General features: G+C 42.6%; 1 protein-coding gene across 2 annotated transcripts in view; it reads right to left on the bottom strand.

The window, feature by feature from the left end:
- Positions 1-24547, bottom strand: part of GALNT18 (polypeptide N-acetylgalactosaminyltransferase 18) — a 444155-nt gene that overhangs the window by 63064 nt on the left and 356544 nt on the right. For both annotated transcript variants that reach the window (XM_054028211.1, XM_054028213.1), the window contains one exon: positions 10872-11036. In XM_054028211.1, the coding sequence (XP_053884186.1) occupies positions 10872-11036 (165 nt within the window). The remainder of the gene's footprint in view (positions 1-10871; positions 11037-24547) is intronic.

The raw sequence follows: 24547 nt of genomic DNA on the forward strand, positions 1-24547 counted from the left end.
GAATACAGACCCTGGACTTCAGAAAAGCAGACTTTGACTACCTCAGGGAACAGATGGGCAGGATCCCCTGGGAGAATAACATGAAGGGCAAAGGGGTCCAGGAGAGCTGGCTGTATTTTAAAGAATCCTTATTGAGGTTGCAGGAACAAACCATCCCGATGTGTAGAAAGAATAGTAAATATGGCAGGCGACCAGCTTGGCTAAACAGTGAAATCCTTGCTGATCTTAAACGCAAAAAAGAAGCTTACAAGAAGTGGAAGATTGGACAAATGACCAGGGAGGAGTATAAAAATATTGCTCAGGCATGCAGGAGTGAAATCAGGAAGGCCAAATCACACTTGGAGTTGCGGTTAGCAAGAGATGTTAAGAGTAACAAGAAGGGTTTCTACAGGTATGTTAGCAAGAAGAAGAAAATCAAGGAAAGTGTGGGCCCCTTACTGAATGAGGGAGGCAACCTAGTGACAGAGGATGTGGAAAAAGCTAATGTACTCAATGATTTTTTTGCCTCTGTCTTCACGCACAAGGTCAGCTCCCAGATTGCGGCATTGGGCAGTACAGCATGGGGAGAAGGTGACCAGCCCTCTGTGGAGAAAGAAGTGGTTTGGGACTATTTAGAAAAACTGGACGTGCACAAGTCCATGGGGCCGGATGCCCTGCATCCGAGGGTGCTAAAGGAGTTGGCGGGTGAGATTGCAGAGCCATTAGCCATTATTTTTGAAAACTCATGGCGATCGGGGGAGGTCCCAGATGACTGGAAAAAGGCTAATGTAGTGCCCATCTTTAAAAAAGGGAAGGAGGAGGATCCGGGGAACTACAGGCCAGTCAGCCTCACCTCAGTCCCTGGAAAAATCATGGAGCAGGTCCTCAAGGAATCAATTATGAAACATTTAGAGGAGAGGAAAGTGATCAGGAACAGTCAGCATGGATTCACGAAGGGGAAGTCGTGCCTGACTAACCTAATTGCCTTCTATGATCAGATAACTGGCTCTGTGGATGAGGGGAAAGCAGTGGATGTGTTATTCCTTGACTTTAGCAAAGCTTTTGATACGGTTTCCCATAGTATTCTTGCCGCCAAGTTAAAGAAGTATGGGCTGGATGAATGGACTGTAAGGTGGATAGAAAGCTGGCTAGATCATCGGGCTCAACGGGTAGTGATCAATGGCTCCATGTCTAGTTGGCAGCCGGTTTCAAGTGGAGTGCCCCAAGGGTCAGTCCTGGGGCCAGTTTTGTTTAATATCTTTATTAATGATCTGGAGGATGGTGTGGACTGCACTCTCAGCAAGTTTGCAGATGACACTAAACTAGGAGGCGTGGTAGATACACTAGAGGGTAGGGATCGGATACAGAGGGACCTAGACAAATTAGAGGATTGGGCCGAAAAAAACCTGATGAGGTTCAACAAGGACAAGTGCAGAGTCCTGCACTTAGGACGGAAGAATCCCATGCACTGCTACAGACTAGGGACCGAATGGCTAGGTAGCAGTTCTGCAGAAAAGGACCTAGGGGTCACAGTGGACGAGAAGCTGGATATGAGTCAACAGTGTGCTCTTGTTGCCAAGAAGGCTAACAGCATTTTGGGCTGTATAAGTAGGGGCATTGCCAGCAGATCGAGGAACGTGATCGTTCCCCTTTATTCGACATTGGTGAGGCCTCATCTGGAATAGTGTGTCCAGTTTTGGTCCCCACACTTACAAGAAGGATGTGGAAAAATTGGAAAGAGTCCAGCGGAGGGCAACAAAAATGATTAGGGGTCTGGAGCACATGACTTATGAGGAGAGGCTGAGGGAACTGGGATTGTTTAGTCTCCAGAAGAGAAGAATGAGGGGGGATTTGATAGCAGCCTTCAACTACCTGAAGGGGGGTTCCAAAGAGGATGGAGCTCGGCTGTTCTCAGTGGTGGCAGATGACAGAACAAGGAGCAATGGTCTCAAGTTGCAGTGGGGGAGGTCCAGGTTGGATATCAGGAAAAACTATTTCACTAGGAGGGTGGTGAAACACTGGAATGCGTTACCTAGGGAGGTGGTGGAGTCTCCTTCCTTGGAGGTTTTTAAGGCCCGGCTTGACAAAGCCCTGGCTGGGATGATTTAGTTGGGAATTGGTCCTGCTTTGAGGTCCCTTCCAACTCTGATATTCTATGATTCTATGATCCAGCGTTCTGCTTTAGCCCATGATAAAGATAGCAACCATTTGAAAAATGAGGATATGGAATCAGCTTTGGATCTCAAACCACTCAATGTTTCCGCCCGTGTTTGGTACATGGCTTTGATTTGGGCCTATTTCTGGTTAGATGCAAATGACTCCATGTTCTAGAACCAGTTCCCTGTGACATCCAGTCCATTGTTCTCTTGATTTCAAATATTATTGCAGTTTGGGATGGAGAATTAATTCTGCATCTTCCCTTCTAAATGAAAGACTAATCATTGCTGGATTTCTATTTGCCTTGCCTTTACTACTTCTTCATACTCTACAGTGCATTAAAATAATAGTGCGGGAAATAAATGAGCTCAATCCCCTTGTTATAAAAGGAAGGAGGTTGCTTGTAGAAAATTTTCCATAAAGGCCCCTTTCCTTTGTAATGATCTGCCCCTCAGGGCTGAAATAGCCCAAATTTGTTGATCTTCCAGGCATATTACAAAAGCCATCTCTTTGAGTGGGCTTTTGATGGAATGCTGAGGCAATCGAGGGCAATATTTCTGTGTACTGGAAAAGTGCAACAGAGAGTTTTAAGCCATATTAGTCACATAATTGGAGATCAAATGATGTGTGGTAGGAAGAAACGCAGCTGCTTTGATTGATTTACTTGGCACTTCCTATGTTCTTGTGTTTCTAAATGGCATGTCAAGGGTCTAAATGGGATGTCAAGCACTTTGGATGGGCAACTTTGGGTGGGGAGTTTGCATCAGACAAAAGTTAACTAAATAAAACTCAATTAAACAGATAGGAAGTTAAGTTTGATTTCCACACATAGGCCCTAATCCTGAAAAGACTTACATACATGTTTAACATTAAGCATGTGAATAGTCCTAGAATGGTCTCACAGGATCAGGTAGGTCACTGTTAGCGGAGTATGAAATTTATCTATTAATTTTGTTGTATTATTTAAATAAAATAATAATTATTATTAACTACATTTTCCATCATTAAACTAACATAATGAAATCATCCCACTAACTGCAAATGGAGAAAATGGGGAATGCTATCTACCTGGTACTTTTTCAAAAAGTTGCAGTTTTAGCCACGTGAGCCTATCAATTTTCACAGAAACTTGAAATGTAGTGGTAAGACTGAAGATGCATTCTGATGTCCTTCTTGTACTATGGATGAGGATTTTGCCTCTGAAAATGTAAGGTGTGTTTTGCAGGAAATTATATATGTTTCCTCATTTCAATTCCAAGACATAGGCCTGGAACCCAGGACACGTGCATTAGTTTTGCACTATTCTGGGAAATCCAGTTCAACCTGTCTGTCCTCCTATAAATTTGCAAAACCCATTTCCTTCATGAGGCAATTCTACTCCCTCCCATTTTTTATGACCTGCATTATCAGAGTTCCCTGTGGGGATCATTGCTATGTCTCAGAACCTACAGAAGTGTGAGCATGTGCTTGCAGTCTTTAGGTGGGGCTATGAAATCCTATGATCAAAAGCCAAAAACTCCATTTAAAAATAATTAATATTTGAACAGCTCCAGGTCTAAAAGTGCTACATGAACATCAACACCTACAGTCCCTGTGCAGTAGTCCTGATCACTGTGTAACACAAAAAGAGTAAAGGCAGGAGCTTTCAAAATGTAGTAGAAGAAATAACAATGCTTTTCAGATTTTTTAAGACAGCTTCCAAAGTGTTCAAAGAAGTGTACTTATTTTACCAGATTAAATGTGAGCAACTAGAACATAATGCATCAATTTATCTTGGCAATCCTTGATTACTCTCATTAGTTTTCTTGTAGCTTACAGCATGCAAAACCTACTTTGCATCATATTATGTGTGCAGAAACTACAACTCTTTAATCACTCTGGGTACTAACAAAACAATCCTTTCTGAACAGCATGCCTTTAATTATTCCCTTTGCTTCTTAATTTATCATAAAGAGACAAAAAAGTGGTTCCTCCTTCTCTTCAGAGGAAGTTAGGTTGTGGGAATTAACACTGGACTCCTTGGAATATTTACAGAACAGTACTGTGCTTCCACTACAGAATGGAAATATAGAAGGGAAAAGAAGACACAAATTCTTAACAAGGTGATTAAGAGATTTTTGAAGTTTATGTTTTGTTCTGGATTGTTGAGGGTGTGGAGAGGAGGGTTAATTAAAACTATTAATTCAGCACTTTTTACTCTAACAGCAAACATATGGGGCCAGAAAATCAATTCTAACATATATAAATCAATCATACCAAATTCATCAGTTTTTTGGAGCAGAGGCGATGGATTCTTTGGCACCAAAGGGTCAGGTCATCTGGATCAAGGACCACACAGTTGGATGTTAATCAGTAACATTACTGCTTTTTAAACAGAGTTTGAATAAATCTGTTACTACAACCTATTAAAAGAATGTCCCAAAACTAAGGCTAGGTCTACTCTATGGGGGGGTGGGGGGGTCAACCTAAGATACGCAACTTCAGCTATGTGAATAGCGTAGCTGAAGTTGCGTATTTTAGGTCGACTAACCTGGCTGTGAGGACGGTGGCAAGTCGACCGCTGCTGCGCCGCCGTCGACTCCGCTTCCGCCTCTTGCTGCGGTGGATTTCCGGAGTTGATGGCAGAGCCATCGGGGATCGATTTTATCGCGTCTTCACTAGAGGCGATAATTCGATCCCCAATAGATTGATTGCTACCCACCGATCCAGCAGGTAGTGAAGACGTGCCCTAAGAAAGCAGAACACTACAATGGAAAGCTTCCTGAAGCTTGGTAGAATGAGGATAATCAATTGAACAATGTAATACCAGGGTACAAAACATATAGGAATCAGGGGAGGCTCCAGGCACCAGCTGAATCCGCGTGACCGTGGACTGCCCGCAGGCGTGCCGCCGAAGGCTGCCTGACTGCTGTGCTTGGGGCGGCATAAAACATAGAGCCGCCCCTGATAGGAATGACAGAGTAAGTCATGCTGGTGGGAGAGTGGCAATATATGTTAAAAAAAGCAGAGTCAAATAAGGTGAAAATCTTAAAAGAATCAAACTGTACAACAGAATCTCCAGGGATAGAAATTTCATGCTTGCATAATAAGAGGAAAGCAGTAGGATATACTACGGACTATCTGCCCAGGATGGTGAGAGTGACTGTGAAATGCTAAGAGAGGTTAGAGAGGCTACAAAAATCAAAAAATGGAATAATAATGGGTGACTTCAACTATCCTCAAATTGACTGGATAAATGTCATCTTATGGCATGATGCAGAGAAAAAATGTCTAGATACCATAAATAACCGTTTCTTGGAGCAGCTAGTTCTGGATCCCACAAGGGGAGAGGCACTTGATTTAGTTCTAAGTGGAAAACAGGTTCTGGTCCAATAGGTAACTACAGCTGAACTATTCAGTAATAGGACCATCATATAATTAAATTTAGCATCCTTATAAGGGGGAAAATGCCAAAAAAACAACAACCCACCACCCTTACATTTAACTGTAAAAAGGGGAACTACACAAGAATGATGATGCTAGGTAGACTGAAATTAACAAGAGCAGTCACAATGTTAAAATTCCCGCAAGCAGCATGAAGGCTACTTAAAAACACCGTAATAGAGGCTAAGACTAAATGTATACCCCTAAATAAAAAAAAGACAGTAAGAAGACCAGAAGAATGCCACTATGGCTAAACAGCAGAGTAATCATAGTATGATAGACTCATAGGGTTAGAAGGGACCGCAAGGGTCATCCAGTTTAACCCCCTGCCAAGATGCAGGATTTGTTGTGTCTAGACCATCCAAGACACATGGCTATTCAGCCTCCTTTTGAAAACCTCCAATGAGGGAGCTTCTGCAACCTCCCTAGGCAGTCTATTCCATTGTCCTATTGTTCTTAAAGTTAGGGATTTTTTCCTGAGCTTTAGTCTAAATCTGGTATGCTGTAGTTTGAACTCACTGCCTCTTGTCCTGCCCTCTATGGCAAGAAAGAACAACCTTCCTCCATCTTTTTTATGGAAGCCTTTCAAGTATTTGAAGACTGCTATCATGTCCCTCCTCAAGCTCCTCTTTTCAAAACTAAACATACCCAGTTCCCAGTGGTGGATTTAGAGTTAGTGGGGCCCTGTGCTCAGCTTCATTTTTGGGGCCCCTCCTCAGGACCCAGCCAAGAAAAAGAACATTCTCTCTTATCTCCCTCCCCACCCCTGTTTTTCATTCATCCTCCTCCTATAAGTAATAGCAAGTAAATGAAAATAAAGTGAGGTACCTTAATTGTTTTTGTAGTCTCACTTATTTTTCCACAGACCACTTGAAAATCGCTAAGGGTCTCGGAGGACCACTTAATGATCTTTCCAAATATTGGTTGTACCATTAGCTAACTATTGTAAAGCGCTTTGGATAAGAGCGCTTTATAAAAAAGAATGTAAAAAACGCTGGGGTGCGGGATCTGGGCTCAGGGTTGGGGGTGCAGGGTCTGGGAGGAAGTTAGGGTGCAGGAGCGGGCTGGGGGTTGGGGTGCAGGGTCTGGCCAGGAGTTAGGGTGTGAGAGGGGGCTCAGGGCTGGGTCAGGGGGTTGGGGTGTGGAGCGCTTACCAAGGGCAGCGCCCATTTGGTGTGAGGGGTGCAGGTGAGGATGTGGGGGGGTACAGGAGTCAGGGAGGGCAGGGGACTGGGGTGAGAGAGGGCGTCCAGGAGTCAGGGTTGAGGGTGTGTGAGGAGGTGCAGGAGTCAGGGCATGGGGGGACTGGGAGTGTGTGAGGGAGTGCAGGAGTCAGGGAGGGCAGAGGGCTGGGTGTGTGTGAGGGGAGTGCAGGAGTCAGGGCAGGAGGATGGGGGTGCGTGAGGGGTGTAGGAGTCAGGGCTGGGGGTGCAGGGTCTGGGAGGGAGTTAGGATGCAGGAGGGGGCTCAGGGTTGGGGCAGGAGGTTGGGGTGTGGAGCACTTACCTGGGGCAGCTTCCATTTGGTGCGAGGGGCGCAGGTGGGAATGTGTGTGGGGTCACACAGGGGACTCAGGGAAGGCAGGGGACTGGGATGAGTGAGGGGGTGCAGGAGTCAGGGTAGGGGGTTGGGGGTGTGGGCTGGGGTCATGGGGGTGCTCCCAGCCCCCTGCCCTGAGCGGCTCCCTGCCCCACCCCACCCCTGCCCCGATTCCACCTCCTTCCCCAAGGCCCTGCCCCCGCCTCTTCTTCACCTCCTCCCCTGAGCGCACTGCGGCCCCCGCTCCTCCCCCTCCCGGAGTGACCTGAATGCCGGCAAACAGCTGTTTGGCGGCGGGGGAAGTGCTGGGAGGGTGGAGGAGTCGGGGAAGGGGGGAGCTTGGCTGCTGGTGGGTGCAGAGCCTGCAGCAGGAGCCCCAGGAGCCAGCAGGACCAAGCTTCTGCCCCCACAGCTGCCCGGCCCTGGGGCACCCTGTCATTGGGGGGCTCCGTGCCAGGTCACCCTGTGTTTTACTATAAATCCGCCTCTGCCAGTTCCTTCAACCTTTGCTCATGTGGCTTGCATTCCATCTCTTTGATCATCTTTGTCGCTCACCTCTGTATCCTTCCCAGTTTCTCTACATCGGTGACCAAAACTGGACACGGTACTCCAGCTGAGGCCTAACCAACACTGAGTAGAGCAGTACTATCACTTCCCATGACTTGCATGCTATGCCTCTGTTAATGCAACCCCTAAAATTGCATTTGCTTTTTTGTAACAGCATAATGGAGGCTTCAGAGGCAAAAAGGCATTCTTGAAAATTTGGAAGTCAAATCCTACTGAGGAAAAATATGAAGCAGCATAAACTCTGGCAAGTAAAATGTAAAAGTATAATATGGCAGGCCAACAAACAATTTGAGACGCCACTTGCTAAAGATGCAAAAACTAACAGTAAAACATTTTTTAAAGTACATCTGGAGCAGGAAGCCTTCCAAACAGGCAGTGGGTCCACCAGACAACAAAGGTGTTGAACGAGCATTCAAGGAAGACATGGCCATTGCAGAGAAGCTAGATGAATTCTTTGCATCATATTCACTGCAGAGAATGTGAGGGAGATTCCTGCATCACAGCTATTCATTTTGGGCAATAAATTTGAAGTACTGTCTCAAACTGATGTGTCAATAGAAGAGGTTTTAGAACAAATTGATAACAACTGTAATAAGTCACCAGGATCAGATGGTATTCACCCAAGAGTTCAAAAGGAACTCAAATATGACATTTCAGAACTACTAACCATAGTACAAAACCTATAACTAAAATCAACCTCTGAACGAGATGACTGGAAGATAGCTAATTAACACTGATTTTTAAAAAGGACTCCAGAAGAGATCCTGAGCCTAACTTCATTACAAAGCAAATGGTTAAAAACTATAGAAAAGAACAGAATTATCAGACACATACATAAATACAATTTTTTGAGGAAGAGTCAACATGGCTTTTGTAAAGGAAAGTCATGCCTCATTGATCTATTAGAATTCTCTGAGAGTGTCCAAAAGCATGCGGATAAGGGTGATCCAGTCGATAAAGTATACTTGGATTTTCAGAAAGCCTTTGACAAGGTACATCACCAAAGGCCCTTAAGGAAACTAAGTAGCCATGGGATAAGAGGGAAGATCCTCTCATGAATCAGTAACTTGTTGAAAGACAGAAAAAGTGTAGGAATAAATGGTCAGTTTTCACAATGGAGAAAGGTAAACAGTGGGGTCCCCCAAGGATCTGTGCTGTTCAACATATTCGTTAGTGAACTGGAAAAATTTGCAGATGAGGAGTTACAGTGAGATCTTACAGAACTGGGTGACTAGACAACAAGATGGCAGATGAAATTCAGCACTGGTAAATGTAAAGTAATGCACACTGGAAAAAATAATCCCAACTATACATATACATATACAATGTTAGGTTCTAAATTAATTATTAAAACCCAAGAAAGAGATCTTGGAGTCACCATGGATAGTTCTCTGAAAACTTATGCTTAATACACAACAGTGATCAAAAAGGCTAACAGTATATTAGGAACTATTAGGAAAGGGATAGAAAATAAGACAGAAAATATCATAATGCCATTATTTAAATCCATGGTGCACCCACACCTTGAATACTGTGTTCAATTCTGGTTGCTCCATCTCAAAAAAAGACATAATGGAACTGGAAGCAGTTCAGAGAAGCTAATCAACAGCTTTCATACTAGGAGAGATTAAAAATATTAGGACTGCTCAGCTCAGTAAAGAGATGACTCAGGAGGATGTGATAGAGGTCTGTAAAATCATGAATGGCATAAAAAAAGTGAATAGAGAAATCTTACTCTTTCACAGAATACAAAACCCAGGGGTCACCAGGATAAATTAATAGGCAGCAAGTTAAAAACAAACAAAAAGTACTTTTTCACACAACACACAGCTAACTTGCGGAACTCCTTGCCGGGGGATGTTGTGAAGGCCAAAAGTACAACTGGGTTCCAAAAAGAACTAGATAATTTCATGGAGGATAGAACCATCAGTGGCTGTTAGCCAAGAGGGTCAGAGACACAATTCCATGCTCAGGGTGACTTTAAACCTCTTACTAGAAGCTGGGAGTAGAAGACAGGGATGGATCATTCCATATTTTCCCTGTTCTGTACACTCCCCCATACGCTTTGGTACTGGCCACTGACAGGGACAGGATACTGGACAAGATGGACTGACCCAGTATGATAGCTCTTATGTTCTTATATTCATTTTAAAATATTGTTAAATATAATGTTACAGCCAAACTTAAATGCACAACAGTAAGGACATTGTAAGTGAAGGCTATGATACCACTTTCCTGCCAGCCTAGGCATTTGAGAACTGCCACTCGAGTACTATCCTTTAAAAACAACGATCATGGCTTCCTATTAATTATAATAAAAAAATCATTAATATAGGTTAGTGACCATAAAGTCCAAATGAGCACTGCACTAATTGTAGTCACTCCAGTTAATTGCAGGACGTTCCTACTGCAGTTATTACTGAAGCTTCAATAACAGTTTAAACATAAGATAAAACTAATAAGCAGGCAGCAAAAATGCTCTGCAAATCCACATGAAGTGGACCTGAAGAGACCAGGAGTCACAGCTGAGGTTAGGGTGAAATTCACCCTGATGCAGAAGGCCAGCGCACAGGTCTATGCACCACTTAAGTTCTCCAAACTGGCCCTTGGTGGGACTTAAGTGACGCACAGGCCTTGCACTGGCTGCCCTGCACAGGGCTAAATCTCACCCTAGGTTCTGAGGGCCAATACTGAGTCCTGTGGAAAGCGTCAGTAAGCTGCTTTTGTAGAGGGCAGTTCTCTGCAGAAGATCCTTGATGAGAAGGGAGCCCCAAAAATCTCCACTGCACAGTGACACACAGAGAGAGCTGCTGGGGAGCACCGCTTCACAGCCCACATTCTACGGCTCCTCGTGTGGTGGATTTTGGAAAGGGGACCCTCCAAATGTGATAGGCTGCTCAAGGAGGGCACCCCGCCAATGTCTGGAATTTGATATGCTGCTATTACTTTTTTGACAGGTGAGGATTTCTGCGCGGTGCAGTAAATTATGTTTAATAAACTTTGAAGAATACCACCCAAGAGCCTTATAACTGCCTGAGATATCAGCTATCAGGATCAGATACAAGTATGGCTCCCTGGCATACTGTACAGAAACCAAGCATGCACCCAATTCAGTTCTGCTAGAAAACAGAGTATTAATGTGTCAGGTACAGAAACAAAGCTGATCCCTTTTGAACCTTCTGAAATGTGTTTTCAGGAAGAATTACCTGAGTAAATTGCCAGTAAAGCTTCATCCTCTTGGCTTTGGCATAATTGCATTCAATGAGCCTGGGCCTGCTGTTCACATCCACCAGGCATCTGTTGTCATCATCATCAATAGTGGGACTCAGAACACCCACATGGATCTGCTGATTACTTGTGTAATAAACATTCTGCAAGAGAAAGCACAAAACAAGACTCATGACCTGAAGATGGAGGAGCTATTTCTGTCAAAGCTAATAACAGCAAGAGTTAATACATTGACGAGATCTGAACGATCATCTTGTCCCCTGTTGTCTTGTAAATCATTTTATATGTAGGAAGTAGTGTAATATATGTAAAAGTAGTTTTAAACTATCTAGAATTGCCAGGTACCTGGTGAATAGGGGGTTATGTGAATATTACAAAGCATTTGCTGATGACATTTTTCTCTGGCCGTGCAGATTTGGGCCCAGAAACAGGGAGTTGCTATAAGTGGTAAATTTTCCAGCAGGAAGTGGGGTCAGTTTGGGAACTGCCATAATTTTTTATTAGAATATCTAATCTGAGGATAAAGCAAGATGCAGATTTGGGAGACGGGGGAGGGAGGAGAGGAATAATACAATTGAGTTCAGAGGGCTCTGGATCTTTTATGTGACTAAAACAGTAAATAAAAAATGAAGCTTAGTGCAGATAAATGAAAATTAGTACATTTGGGGCAACTCCCCAAAATGCAATGTACACGTTCAATTTACTGAATATATACATACAGGGCTGAATCCTTTGCTCTGGATTCACAGCAGAGCATTGATCTCACAGACCCTAATGATTTTTCTGCTGTCCAAACAGTCAAGAGAATATTTATTATCTAGCCTATTCATTTTGCCCACTAAAAATGAGAGTGGTGTGTTTGTTTTGTTTGTTTCCCCAGAGGAAGGAGGGGAAAGTGAAAAATGGATGGCAGAGGTTCTATGGTGCTCCCTCACAAAGGTATAAAATTATATCAAATGTTGGCAAGACGATATAAATCCACAATTTGGGATTGTTCTGTGAAAGCCCCAATTAAGAATTATTTTTAAGGAGACTGGACCTTTGCCTTGACAGCATTATGGAAAAGGATAAAATTGCTCTTATCTTTGGTTCTATTAATTCTTTACCCCCCCCCCCTTTATATAGTGGGGAAAGTGTTAAAACTGAGAAGTATAAGGGCAAGAAAAAGTCCGTAGGGAGAGGTTCTCCGAGTAGCCCTGCCTGGGCAGAAGAGCTAAACTGACATTTATGTTGTCTTACTGTTGTTAATTAGTAAAGCTACATCCTAGAAAAGGGGGGAGCTGGACTTTATGTACTGTGTGGTTTGAAAATGTGTCTGTTCCCAGGGCTCGAAGGTACTGTATCTTGATATCTATTTATTATTGATGTTATATATAACATTGATAGCTTGTTTTGTATGTACAGTGTGTACTTTGTTGTAAAAATCAAATAAAATATTAATTACAAAAAGAACAGAGTACAAATTAAACAGAAAGACCACGAATCATACAGACCTGGGAATGGATTTGGGGGCTTATTGTAGAAAATTCTTTGAATACATTATACCAGCGTATAAAAGGCAGGCAGGATATTGGGATGAATCAACACAGGGATAAAATACAAACCTTGCTTCTTGTTTGTGTGCAAGGCATACTGCTTGCCCTCACCTAGCATTTCTGGGTTAGATCCTCAGTTGATGCAAATCGGCATAGTTCCATCGAAGTCAATGAAGTTATGTTGATTTACACCAACCAATGATTTGGCCCTCTGTTTAGTTTTGGTTCCTTTTTTTCCATATCAAGGATACTGGAGAGAAACCTTAACTGGCTGAACCAGGGTGATTCCAGACGTTAAGAATCTTTGCTACAGAGAAAGAGTGAAAAGGTCAGTCTCATTTTCACAGGAGAAGAGAAGAGTGAAATGATTTAGCAGATTAATTCAAATTTCTGAACAGGGTGACTGAAAGTGAATGACAAACTATAAATACTGCTGAAGAGTTCACAAAAAGAGACAGATCCATAAATTAGGAAATTAAGATTGGGCAAAATGAAGATTGCTATGATTAAAACTGATGCATTAGAAGAGCAATAAACATAAGCTTCCCAGACAGACCAGTGTGGCAAATATTGTAGACGAGTTTAAGAAGTAGCCAGACACTTTTATGGAGAGGATTGAAGGATTCATTGATAATAGGCAGGGAGGCAGAATTGAGATAATCTTTAAAAAGGATTGTTAGGCCATATTGCGTTTTATGGTCCAGCATTTCTTTATGGCCCTAATGCCTATTATCCAAACTCATTACAGGCGGAAGGGGAGGAAAGTGCTAGTCATCTTTTGCGATTGCTACTCATAGGAAGCTATTTGTTAATATCATTATTCAGTATGTTGTCACCAATGTTAACAAGACAAAAGAGAAAAATATGGATAAGTAATTTTTTTAAAAAACTACAATAAGTCACTTAAACACATAGGCCTAGATCCTTGTCTACAGCTGAGGGCTGCAATGCACAGCTAAAGTGATTTGTGCACGCGAAGGGGACTTTAAACCATTGTGTGCGCACCCTCGTTCCAAAGCCTTCTTTATTGGTCAGGTCTCCCAAGCATTACTTAGAACAGCTTGAGGGCTCACACCAATCACCCCTTCTCACTACTTGAAGAGGGACAAATTCACAGTGTAACTGCGAAGACCATTTGGGAATTATACCAGTAATAAATTAGGCCTCGTAGGTCTCTGGATAGGAGTAGAATGATCCCCCTGGTTGTAGAATACTCAGTAATTGAACCTGGAACTGGCTGCTGGCAAAGCTCTACAGGTACAGATTCCAAGGCCAGAAGGGACCACTGTGATCATCTAATCTGACCTCCTGTATAACACAGGCCATAGAACATCCTCAAAATAATCCCTTTTGAACTACAGCATATCTTTAAAAAAAATCCAATCTTGATTTAAAAATTGTCAATGAGGAAGACTCTACCATAACACTTGGTAAGTTGATCCAATGTTAATTAACCTCACTGTTAAAAATTTACACATTATTTCCAGGCTGAATTGGCTAGTTCAGCTTCCAGCCATTCAATCTTGTTAAACCTTTCTCTGCTAGATCAAAGAGCCTGTTATCAAATATCTGTTCCCTGTGTAGGTATTTATAGATTGTGATCAAGTTACTCCTTAAACTTCTCTTGGTTAAGCTAAATAGATTGAGCTCTTTTGAGTCTATCACTATAAGGCATGTTTTCCAGCCTTTTAATTATTTTCATGGCTCTTTATTGAACCTTCTCCAATTTATCAGCATCCTTCTTGAATTGTGGACACCAGGACTAGACACTGTATTCCAGCAGTGGTTGCACCAGTACCAAATACAGAGGTAAAAATAACCTCTCAACTCCTACTCGATATCATTAGCCCTTTTGGCCTCACAGCATCACACAGGGAGCTCCTGGTTCAGGTGATTATCCGCTGTAACCCCCAAATCTTTTTCAGAGTTACTGCTTCCCAAAATAGAGTCCCCCCCCATCTTGTATGTATGCCCTACAGTCTTTGTTCCTAGACGTATGGACAAGAAGTATATGTATGTATCTTTAATAAAGATGAGCTAACAGGGTGTTGACACAGCCTCAGACAGCTCCCCCCATATGCTGATATCATTCCACTTTTCAACCCGGTGTAAACCAGTTTAACAAAGGGCACAAAAGAGTTGTTAAATTTTGTGATCTGAGCTATTGTGGAACTTGTACAGACTTGGGTTGGACAAAAAACATGAATTCCATTTTACAAAAAAATTTTGAGGTTTCAAGAAAGAAAGAGACCACCACAGAATAACCATTAGGCGAGTAGTTAGTGTACTCACCTGGGATGTGGGAGACCAAGATTCAGGTCCAAAATTAGGCAGAGAAGGAACCTGAGCCTGGATCTCCCACATCCCAGGTGAGTACCCTAATCACTGAACTATTCCATCCTGGACCTGAGAAACCTTCTTGATGAAATGTTAATTGAAACCAATTCATTTCCACAAAAAGTTACTGTTTCCACAGCTTAGCATTTTTTGACACACACACACACACACACACACACACACACACACACACACACACACACACACACACACACACACTCAGAAAGTTCCAGACCAGCTCTAGCAGATGCACCTTTCAGCTTCTGAATATCACTCGGGGTAAGATCCAAGATATGCAGACTGAGATACAGCAGAGATTCCAGTCATATTTGAACTTTTCTGATGCTGATCTGCTAGTTGCCTAGATGTCAGTTTCTTTTTGTTTGAGTATTGAACACATCAAGTACCACCTGACAATCTGACTCCAGTGTAACTTCTCCAGTGGAAAACCAACAACTGCTCATAGCCTGTACAGCATTTTTTATTAATGGAAAGATACAGAAACTATGGGTTTGTGTTGCCCTTGGGCAAGATGTTTTTCTTAATACCTCTGTATGAAAAAATACCTGCACCTATATACCACAGTGATGGGTACCCCTGAAAGAAGACAGACACACAGCTGGCTAGATGAAATAGACAGATAAGGTAAATACTGGCACTGCTGACAAATTCCTTCCACTTATCTAACATTCTCGGTTTTAAAATTGCTAACAGCTAAATCCTGGTTGCCCTTCCATAAACATTTTCAGATAGGAAGAAGATAATGTTTAATTGCTATTATTATCCATTTTAAAAGGGCAATAAACATAAAAGCCATTCATTTAAGTCTGTTTGCCTGATTTTCTTCTTCTTCAGATATGAGAACTCTTTAAAAGAGATGGGGAACAAAACCTGTATTTTGTATTAGGCTTTAGGAGAGGCCTGAACTGAATTACAACAACTGTCTCAACTAATTTATAGTTTGCTTTTTTGCTTGTTAGATTTTTATTTTGTTATTGTTTTACTGCTTGTTTGAAATTAAATTGCAGACAAAATGAAATCTTACAGGTTAAAACAGTGCTCCTATTTTCTCACAAAATATAATATAACAAAACGAATGTTCATAGCAACACTTATTATACTGGATCGCTTCTCTTCTTCAAGTGGATGCTTTTCACAAGCATCAATACACATGACAGCTACAATGCATTCCACTTGAGCGCAAGACAGACTACCGAGTCACTTTTGTTTAAAGCACTGAAGATCATTCAAGAGAAATACAATTTACTGGCACATATGTTTCTATGATATTACCATACTACGTTTTCAGCTTGTAACCTAAAGGCAGACTGTAGAATTTTCAAAAGCATCTAAGTGATTTAGGAACCTAAATCCTATTGTCAATAGTGACATATGCAGTTAACAGACTAACTGCCCATTGAAAGTACGACTTAAGCACTTTTAAAAATTTGACCAATATTTAGGAAATGCCAGTGTGACAGATTGGATCACAGAACCACCACCCCCCCCTCCGGGAACTGCCACCTGATGTGCTGAGATTACTTCTGAGCCTGTTTTCCCTGGCAGCTTGGGACTTCAGAACCCTACTTGGTTTGAGCCAGACACGCTAGCCTGCTACAAACACAGACCCAGGTCTGAACCAGGTCCTCCAAAAGCTGCAGGCTTAACTGAAAACAGCTTAAGAAGTGTTCCTGTCTCCAACACTCAGGTACCCAACTCCCAATGGGGTCCAAACCCCCAATAAATCCATTTTACCCTATATAAAGCTTATACAGGATAAACTCATAGATTGTTCGCCCTCTATAACACTGATAGAGAGATATGCACAGCTGTTTGCCCTCCCCGCCCCCCGGTATTAATACATACTCTGGATTAATTAATAACTAAAAAGTGCTTTTATTAAATACAAAAAGTAGATTTAAGTGGGTCCAAGTAATAACAGACAGAACAAAGTGAATTACCAAGTAAAATAAAAAACGTAAGTCTAAGCATAATACAGTAAGACTAGGTCTACACTACCCGCCTGAATCAGCGGGTAGAAATCGATCTCTCGGGAATCGAATTATCGCGTCTCGTCAGGACGTGACAATCGATCCCTGAATCGATGCTCTTACTCCACCAGAGGAGGTGGGAGTAAGCGCCGTTGACGGGGAGCCGCGGAGGTCGCTTTTGCCACCGTCCTCACAGCGGGGTAAGTCGGCTCCGATACGTCAAATTCAGCTACGCTATTTGCATAGCTGAATTTGCGTATCTTAAATTGACCCCCCCACACACACCCTCCCCCATAGTGAAGACCTGCCCTAAGAAAACTGAATACAGGTAAAATCTCACCCTCAGAGATGTTTCAATAAGCTTCTATCACAGACTGGATGCCTTCCTAGTCTGGGCACAATCCTTTCCCCTGATACAGTCCTTGTTCCAGCTGAGGTGGTAGGTAGGTGATTTCTCATGACTGCAGCCTCCTTTGTTCTGTTTCACCCCCTTATATATCTTTTGCACAAGGCAGAAATCCTTTGTCCCTTTCTGGGTTCCCACCCCTCCTTCTAAATGGAAACCCGGTTAAAGATGGATTTCAGTTCAGGTGACATGATGACATGTCACTGTAAGATTTCATTACCCACTTGCCAGCACACAGGTATACAGGAAGACTTACAAGTAAACAGAACCATTTACAGTCAATTGTCCTGGTTAATGGGAGCCATCAAAATTCCAAACCACCATTAATGGCCCACACTTTGCATAATTACAATAGGCCCTCAGAGTTATATTTCATATTTCTAGTTTCAGATACAAGAATGATACATACATACAAATAGGATGACCACACTCAGTAGATTATAAGATTTGTAATGATACTTTACAAGAGACCTTTTGCATGAAGCATATTCCAGTTAAATTATATTCACTCTCATTAGCATATTTTCATAAAATCATATAGAGTGCAACGTCACAGCCAGGACATTTCATTTCCTAAGATTCCTATGTCACGGCAAATGTCGCAGTAAGCAATGTTGTATAAGCACAATAAAGATAAGGGGCCAGATTCTCAGCTAGTATAAATTGGGATAGTGGCACTGAACTCACTGGAGTTACTGTACTCTGAATTACACCAACTGAGGATCTAGCACAGAATGTCTTTACTCATCATACTAGAGCATCAGTGAAAAGCAATAACAGAATTCTCACATCACCACCATGCCAAAGTGCACCAAAGTGCCACTGAATTTCCAAGGGCACGTGTCTTAGTTTGATGTTGGCACACAAGCAGATTACAAAAAACAACTCCGTATTCCATAGCATTATAACTGAATACGCTTAAGAGATTTTCATTACTCTAACACACAGCACTGCTGTTTCTCTTAAAATACTAACCATATTGAATGAAATATAAGTACAGCTATGAGCTCTTCAAATTCCATTTGTACTACAATGAAGGAGTGTCTTTTGTTCAGGAAATCAATGCAGTTCCATTAAACATACCATGCAGGTGGAATTGCGAGAATCCAGGACTACTGTCAGTTAAATCTACTTTGGGAAAGCTTTACTATTCATACAGGAATCACCCAAGGAAGTCTGTGTGGGGAGGGGTGTCATGGTCCGAGAGCGAGCAGGGCCTGAGACCCCTTCGCAGTCCCTTTTGAGTGCATTCTCAGGCAACATGCTTTGTTTCTTTCACCTAGGTGGAACCCCATGGTTCACCCACTCTCAGACTGGATCTTGGGGTTCCAGCCGTGCTGTTTGCAACTGTGTAAGCATAACAGGCCCAACTGTATTTGGCACCTGCAAGAAACTTCCCTCTGGGAGCCTGTGACCAGGGACTGACTAAAGTGACTCAACACAGCTTCTTCAAACGAACATATTGTTTGTTCACCTAAAGGTACACAACAATCAGAGAACAGCCTGAGTCATACCTAATGCTCATCATTTCCCTCAAAGGTTGGGCAAACTTAGCTGCCTCAGGGTGTGTCCACTCTGCAATGAAAAACCCACAGCTGGCCCCTGTCAGCTGACTCGGGCTCAGGGGCTGTTTGACTGCAGTGTAGACATTTGGGCTCAGGCTAGAGCCTGGGCTCTAGGACCCTCAGCCAAAGCATCAACAGTGCAATTAAACAGCCTCTTAGCCTGAGTCTCTCCCCTCCCCCCCTCTCCTCCCAACCTGTACACATACCCAGCCAGCCTGAGTCAGCTGGCTTGGGCCAGCCACAGGTTTTTAATTGCAGTGTAGACATGCCCAGATTCATCCTGTGAGCCTGTGTCTCAGCCTGTCTGCTCTCAGTGAACATCCCTCCCTCTCTACAGTGAGAGGTTTTAACTGTCTAGTATCCTTTTGATCGAAGCCTTGGCAAACTAGCTATGTAGTTTTGCCTGGTGCCTGGACATAGTATCTTCCCAATTAACTGCCATCAAGTTGTTTACCCAGAGGTGTCTTATTGCTGGCCATTGTTTCCTTTGTTTGCTCTTCCTAACAGCTCCTTTTCATTTAACTCCACCTAGTCAGACAGAACAATATCAAACAGGTAAACTGAAGTACATATAATATTCATAAAACATAATACAGATCTCTCCCTGGTTCTTCACTAGGGGGAAAGCTAGTCATTGGATGTTTGGGAGCGCTGGCCCTTTTTCTAAAAGAACTTTAAAATGAACAAAGGCTATGAATGGCTGGGAAGTGGAGAAGGACATTGCTCAGGTTCTTCTAAGAACTCTTTACAATTCTTTTTCCTGTGGGTGGTGATTATTAAACTATGAAGAAAACCTGGTGCACTAGCACTTTCCCACCCTGTATTCCAAATCTCAGGCAAGTTTGTTACTGGTGATTCTTTCTTCTTTGATCACCCAAGTTTCACCTTCTTTCAAGATGGAATCTGACACGGAGGCCATCATGAACATTCAGAATATCATAGTACCATTAAAACACAGGGGCAGCCTACTCTATTATTATTCAGTCTAACTTTTCAAATTCCTCTTGCACAAAGAAGATCCAGAATAAAAGGAGCGGGTTAAAGCTTTAGCACGTAAATGGGTTGGACCAGCTCACATCCTTCCTCACCTCCTTGGGATGCAAGGACTCACTCCCCACTTAGCATAAGCTCAGGGAAGGAGAGTTCATACCCAGAGTCCTGGGGTGTTCTATGTATTAATTATTAAAATGGTAACAAATGGCCCTTTTGCTGACATCTACCTATTCTCTATTCTGAATATCCACGAGGGGCCAAGTCCTGTCTTCAGTTATATCCTTGCAAGCCCACTGAATTCCAATTCATCTGACTGTGGAGACAGCAATCTACCTAAGAGTTCTTCGTGCATCTAGTTGCTGGCATTAAATAGCAAGTATATGTCCACAGCATGTGTGAGTGCAGAGAGCAGAAAGTGGACATAGCTAAGAGGAAGAGCAGCAGATCTTGGAGAGAATTCTGTGCCTTAGCAGGGTGGCTAATCAGGAGAAAATGAGGGTTATTTTACAAGAGGTTAGAGTTGGGATAATTTGCTGCTGAGATCCACAGGAACCTAGCAGATTTCCACTCCCACCTTGTGTTTCGATTAATCTGACAAGGTTTAGTTTAATCTTTTCTGGCAATGGCTGGGCATCTGAGCTTAGCGAAGTACATGTTTCTTATACATATCTACCTGAGAATGATGCAGAATTTCTATCCAGGAGAGAACGTCAACCTGAAAGGCCATGTCAATCTTTATCCCACTAAAGTCAGTGGTGAAATTCCATTGATTTCAATGGGACCAAGATTTATCCCAATGTTAATAATAAACCTTGAAAAGCCATTTGAGCTGATAAAAACTTTGCTGGCTGAAGATGGTTGCCAATCTTTGTAAATAATTCATTGGAGCTGGTTTGTCATGCAGCAAAATGTTACAGTAAGATGTCCAACTTAACACAGGATGATTATCTGAAAGATGAATTGCCGGCTCCCCACTGAAAGTTTAAAACAGAATACACCGATGTTTAGGCTGAAAGCTATTCCTAATACTTATGGCAGCTTTCCCAGATGAAATCTCATTGGAGGCTGGTATGTGGCTGTGCATTTGTAATGAATGAACATTATATTCACCAACAATGGTGCATGATTTCTATCCTGCTTGTCTTACAACAACAGAAGAAAGTGAGACAATGGGCATGATTCACCATAACTTCACTGCAATTTTATGCTGTTTTTGCTTCACTTTAATCAATAACATTACACTAGCATAAACCTGGAATAACACAATTATGCAGGTTCATTTGAGAGCACTACTCCACTAGTCTATTCTTGAACTGGGTTCTAGTAAGTCCAACCTGGCAGAAATTTAATAAATTTACTGGCAGAAATTGGTAGCTGGAAATGAATTTTAAGTGGCTAACCAACTCCTGGCTGCTAGTCTCCAAAAGGCCATCCAAGCCTGGCTGGAGCCCAAGTGATTTCAATGGGAGATGAACTGAGAGTTAAAGGATTTGGGTAAAATCAGAGTAAATCCCTCATGATTTCACCTAAATAGCTTGAATTTTAAATTTAATATTATTTTAACTGCATTTTTAAACATGTTAATTCTCCCTAAAACAATAAAAAGTTTGAAATGTAACAGATACTCCACAATTTACCCGATGCACCTTTCTGATCTTTATAGAAGACCTTGGGTTCTGTGGTTTCCCTTATCAGTTGCTTGGCTACTTGCAGTAGGCACACTGTTTATTTCAGTGTCCCTTGTCACTTAGGGTGCAATTCATGAAGCACCTTAGGTGCCTAAAGTGCTGATATAAGCCCTTAAAGTCTCTGTACATAGCACCACTGTGATCCACAAACCTCACATATTTATCCACAGTGGAATAGTCCGTGGGCCAGGGTGGGAAAGAGAAGGAATGGCACTAGTCCAGTGGTTCGGGAATCCACCTGGGAAGTGGGAGACCTCAGGTCCAGTCCCCTTACTCCAGTCACTCTCATTATTTATCCATAATGGAACAGCTTCAACAGAGAGATTGAGCGAGATCCACATCAGAGTATCCTATAGCTTGGTGGTTAGAGCACTCTCCTGAGAGGTGGGAGACACCTGTTCAAATCCTTTTCCCCCCTCTGGGAGTGAGAGGAGAATTAAACCTGGATCTCCCACATCCTAGGTGAATTCTCTATGCACTCCACTAAAGTGTATAAAATAGCCACCACCACCTCCTCCTCCTCCTTCCATTTTCTGTGGAATGAGGTAAGCACCTAAGCTACCTGACTCCAGGCGGCAGGTTCCCATTTATGAATCACAAGCCAAGGTAGATGCCTAAATCCAATCTGCAGAAATGCACCTATCACCTTGCGAGGGGCAGGTCTTAGCACACACCCCTCTTGTTGGCACCTCCCATTGGCTAGTTAGGCAGCATTGCAGCTAGCATGCTGGCTTTTGTGGATTGCATTCTAAGGCACCTATATCTCTCCTTTCATTGTATAGAGAGCCTAGGCCTCTAACTCAGGCTTTCTGTATCACAGTGTTATTCCTGTGATTTTCTAGATGCCCAAGAGTTAGTTGCCACTCAGCTTTGCAATACTTAAGTCCCTTCATGGATCCCACCCTGAATCACATTTGAGTGAGTGAACATACCTGTCCTGTTGAGAAAATTATCTCCAAAGGGATGAAAGAGTAGCTCATTAGTATAAAAATCAAGTGAAGTTTTCATATTTATACTGATTCATAGATCATAAGGCTAGAAGGAACCATTGTGATGTTCTATTCTGTCCTCCTGTATAACACAGGTAATAAGACTTCCTGAATTCTTCTGTTTGAACTGGCACATATCTTTTAGGGGAAAAAAAATCCAATCTTCATTTAAGAAGTTCCAGTGATAGAAAAGCCACCACAACCCTTGGTAAGTTGTTCCAATGGGTAATTATCCCCACTGTGAAAAAACTGTATCTTATTTCTGGTCTGATTGGTCTAGCCACTGGATCTTGTTATACCTTTGTCTGCTAGAGTAAAGAGCCCTCTCTCATCAAATTTCTATTCCCCATGTCGGTACTTCTACACTGTGACTATGTCTCCCCTTAACTTTCTCTATGTGAAAATAAGCCAATTGAACTCCTTGATAAGGCACATATTCCAATCCTTTAATCCTCCTTGTGGTGCTTCTCTGAACCTTCTCCATCCAATGGTGTTTTCCTTGCTGAAACCTCATATCAACAAATCACTGTGCAAAAGCAGCCACCAGAAAGTACTATTTCTACAAGTCCAATCATTCATACAAAACGGGTGTCACGCTGTCTGGAGTGGCTCATGACCGTGAGTGCCTACCTCAGAGCAAACTGTCAAAAACAGGACAGCCAGCCCAGACTGGTGGTGTGTTCTATAATTAGATTTCACCAAACCACTAACAAATGTGAACTCCTGGATCACTGTAACAGTCTTACCAAGGAGCCACAGACAGTCCCCTTACACTCTACAGTCTATCTTGCTACCCAGGCAAGCTGGACTGTGATAAATAGGGTCCTACCAAATTCATGGTCCATTTTGGTCAATTTCACAGCAATAGGATTTTTAAAATTGTCAATTTCATGATTTCAGCTATTTAAATCTGAAATTTCAGTGTTGTAATTGATGGAGTCCTGACGCAAAAGGGAGTTGTGGGGGGAGGTCACAAGGTTATTGTGGGGGGGGGGCGGGTTACGGTACTGCTACTCTTACTTCTGCACTTCTGCTGGCAGTGGCGTTGCCTTAAGAGCTGGGCAGCTGGAGAACGCTAACTGTTAACTGGAAGCCCAGCTCTGTAGGCAGAACTACTGCCAGCAGCAGCGCAGAAGTAAGGATGGCATGGTATGGGATTGCCACCCTTACTTCTGCACTGCTTCCTGCAGAGCTGGGCCCTCAGTCAGCAACTGCCACTCTCCGGCCGCCCAGTTCTGAAGACAGCAGCACAGAAGTCAAGGTGGCATGGTATGGTATTGCCACCCTTACTTCTGCACTGCTGCTGGCGGGGCGCTGCCTTCAGAGCTGGGTGCCTGGCCAACACGGTCTAATTAACCTTTCAGGCTGCATTCCTGTAAATAAGGCCAAAACCCAGTAAAATAGTCACAAAAACAGTATTTCTAAGGAAAAATAAAAACAGGAAATGAACGCCAGACCTTTGAAGGCCAATTTAGAGCAGCCACTGCTGCCTTATAGTTCCTTTAGTTCTGTTCTTGATTCCCCCTTTAGCTGCCACTGCTTTTGCCTACTCTAATATTCTATCTTAGCTTTCAAGAAAGAAAAAAAGATCACTCAGGGCCAAATTGCTGCTCTCATTCAGACTGGCTGCATCTGTGTAACTTAAAATAAAATCAGGCAATCACTCTCTTTGTCTACTTACTTGTGATGCCAATTTCTGTAGCCCTCACTCCAGGGAAATTAGGATCTATAGAATTAACGAATAACCAAAGACATGCGTAAATTAAAGTAAGAAGTGTCTTTATCAAAAGACATGGTGATAGGTCTCGGAGTCAAAAAATATACCATTTTGAACAGCAAATTAACCTTTTCTATTGCAATTTATTTTCTGATTTAAGTTTTTGGTAGATTTGAATAATTTTAGTGTTTATAATTATGAGGGACTGAAACACTGAGGAAAGTTGCAAGCAACTGTCATGCAAACTTAATGTGGACAAGGCAGAGCATGGAGATGGGGATGGATTTTAAGCACCAGGCCTCAACAGTATTAAATTTAACATGGAAGGAGCAGGGGTTACAGGGCTCCTACCATATAACCCATAACTCAGGTTAGACTCTCCTGCAGTAGATTCAGTTACCCCTAGGACTCAGCTCATGCTTCTGAGTTCTAT

Source organism: Malaclemys terrapin, chromosome 4, assembly GCF_027887155.1.
Source record: "Malaclemys terrapin pileata isolate rMalTer1 chromosome 4, rMalTer1.hap1, whole genome shotgun sequence".
Lineage (NCBI taxonomy): Eukaryota > Metazoa > Chordata > Testudines > Emydidae > Malaclemys > Malaclemys terrapin.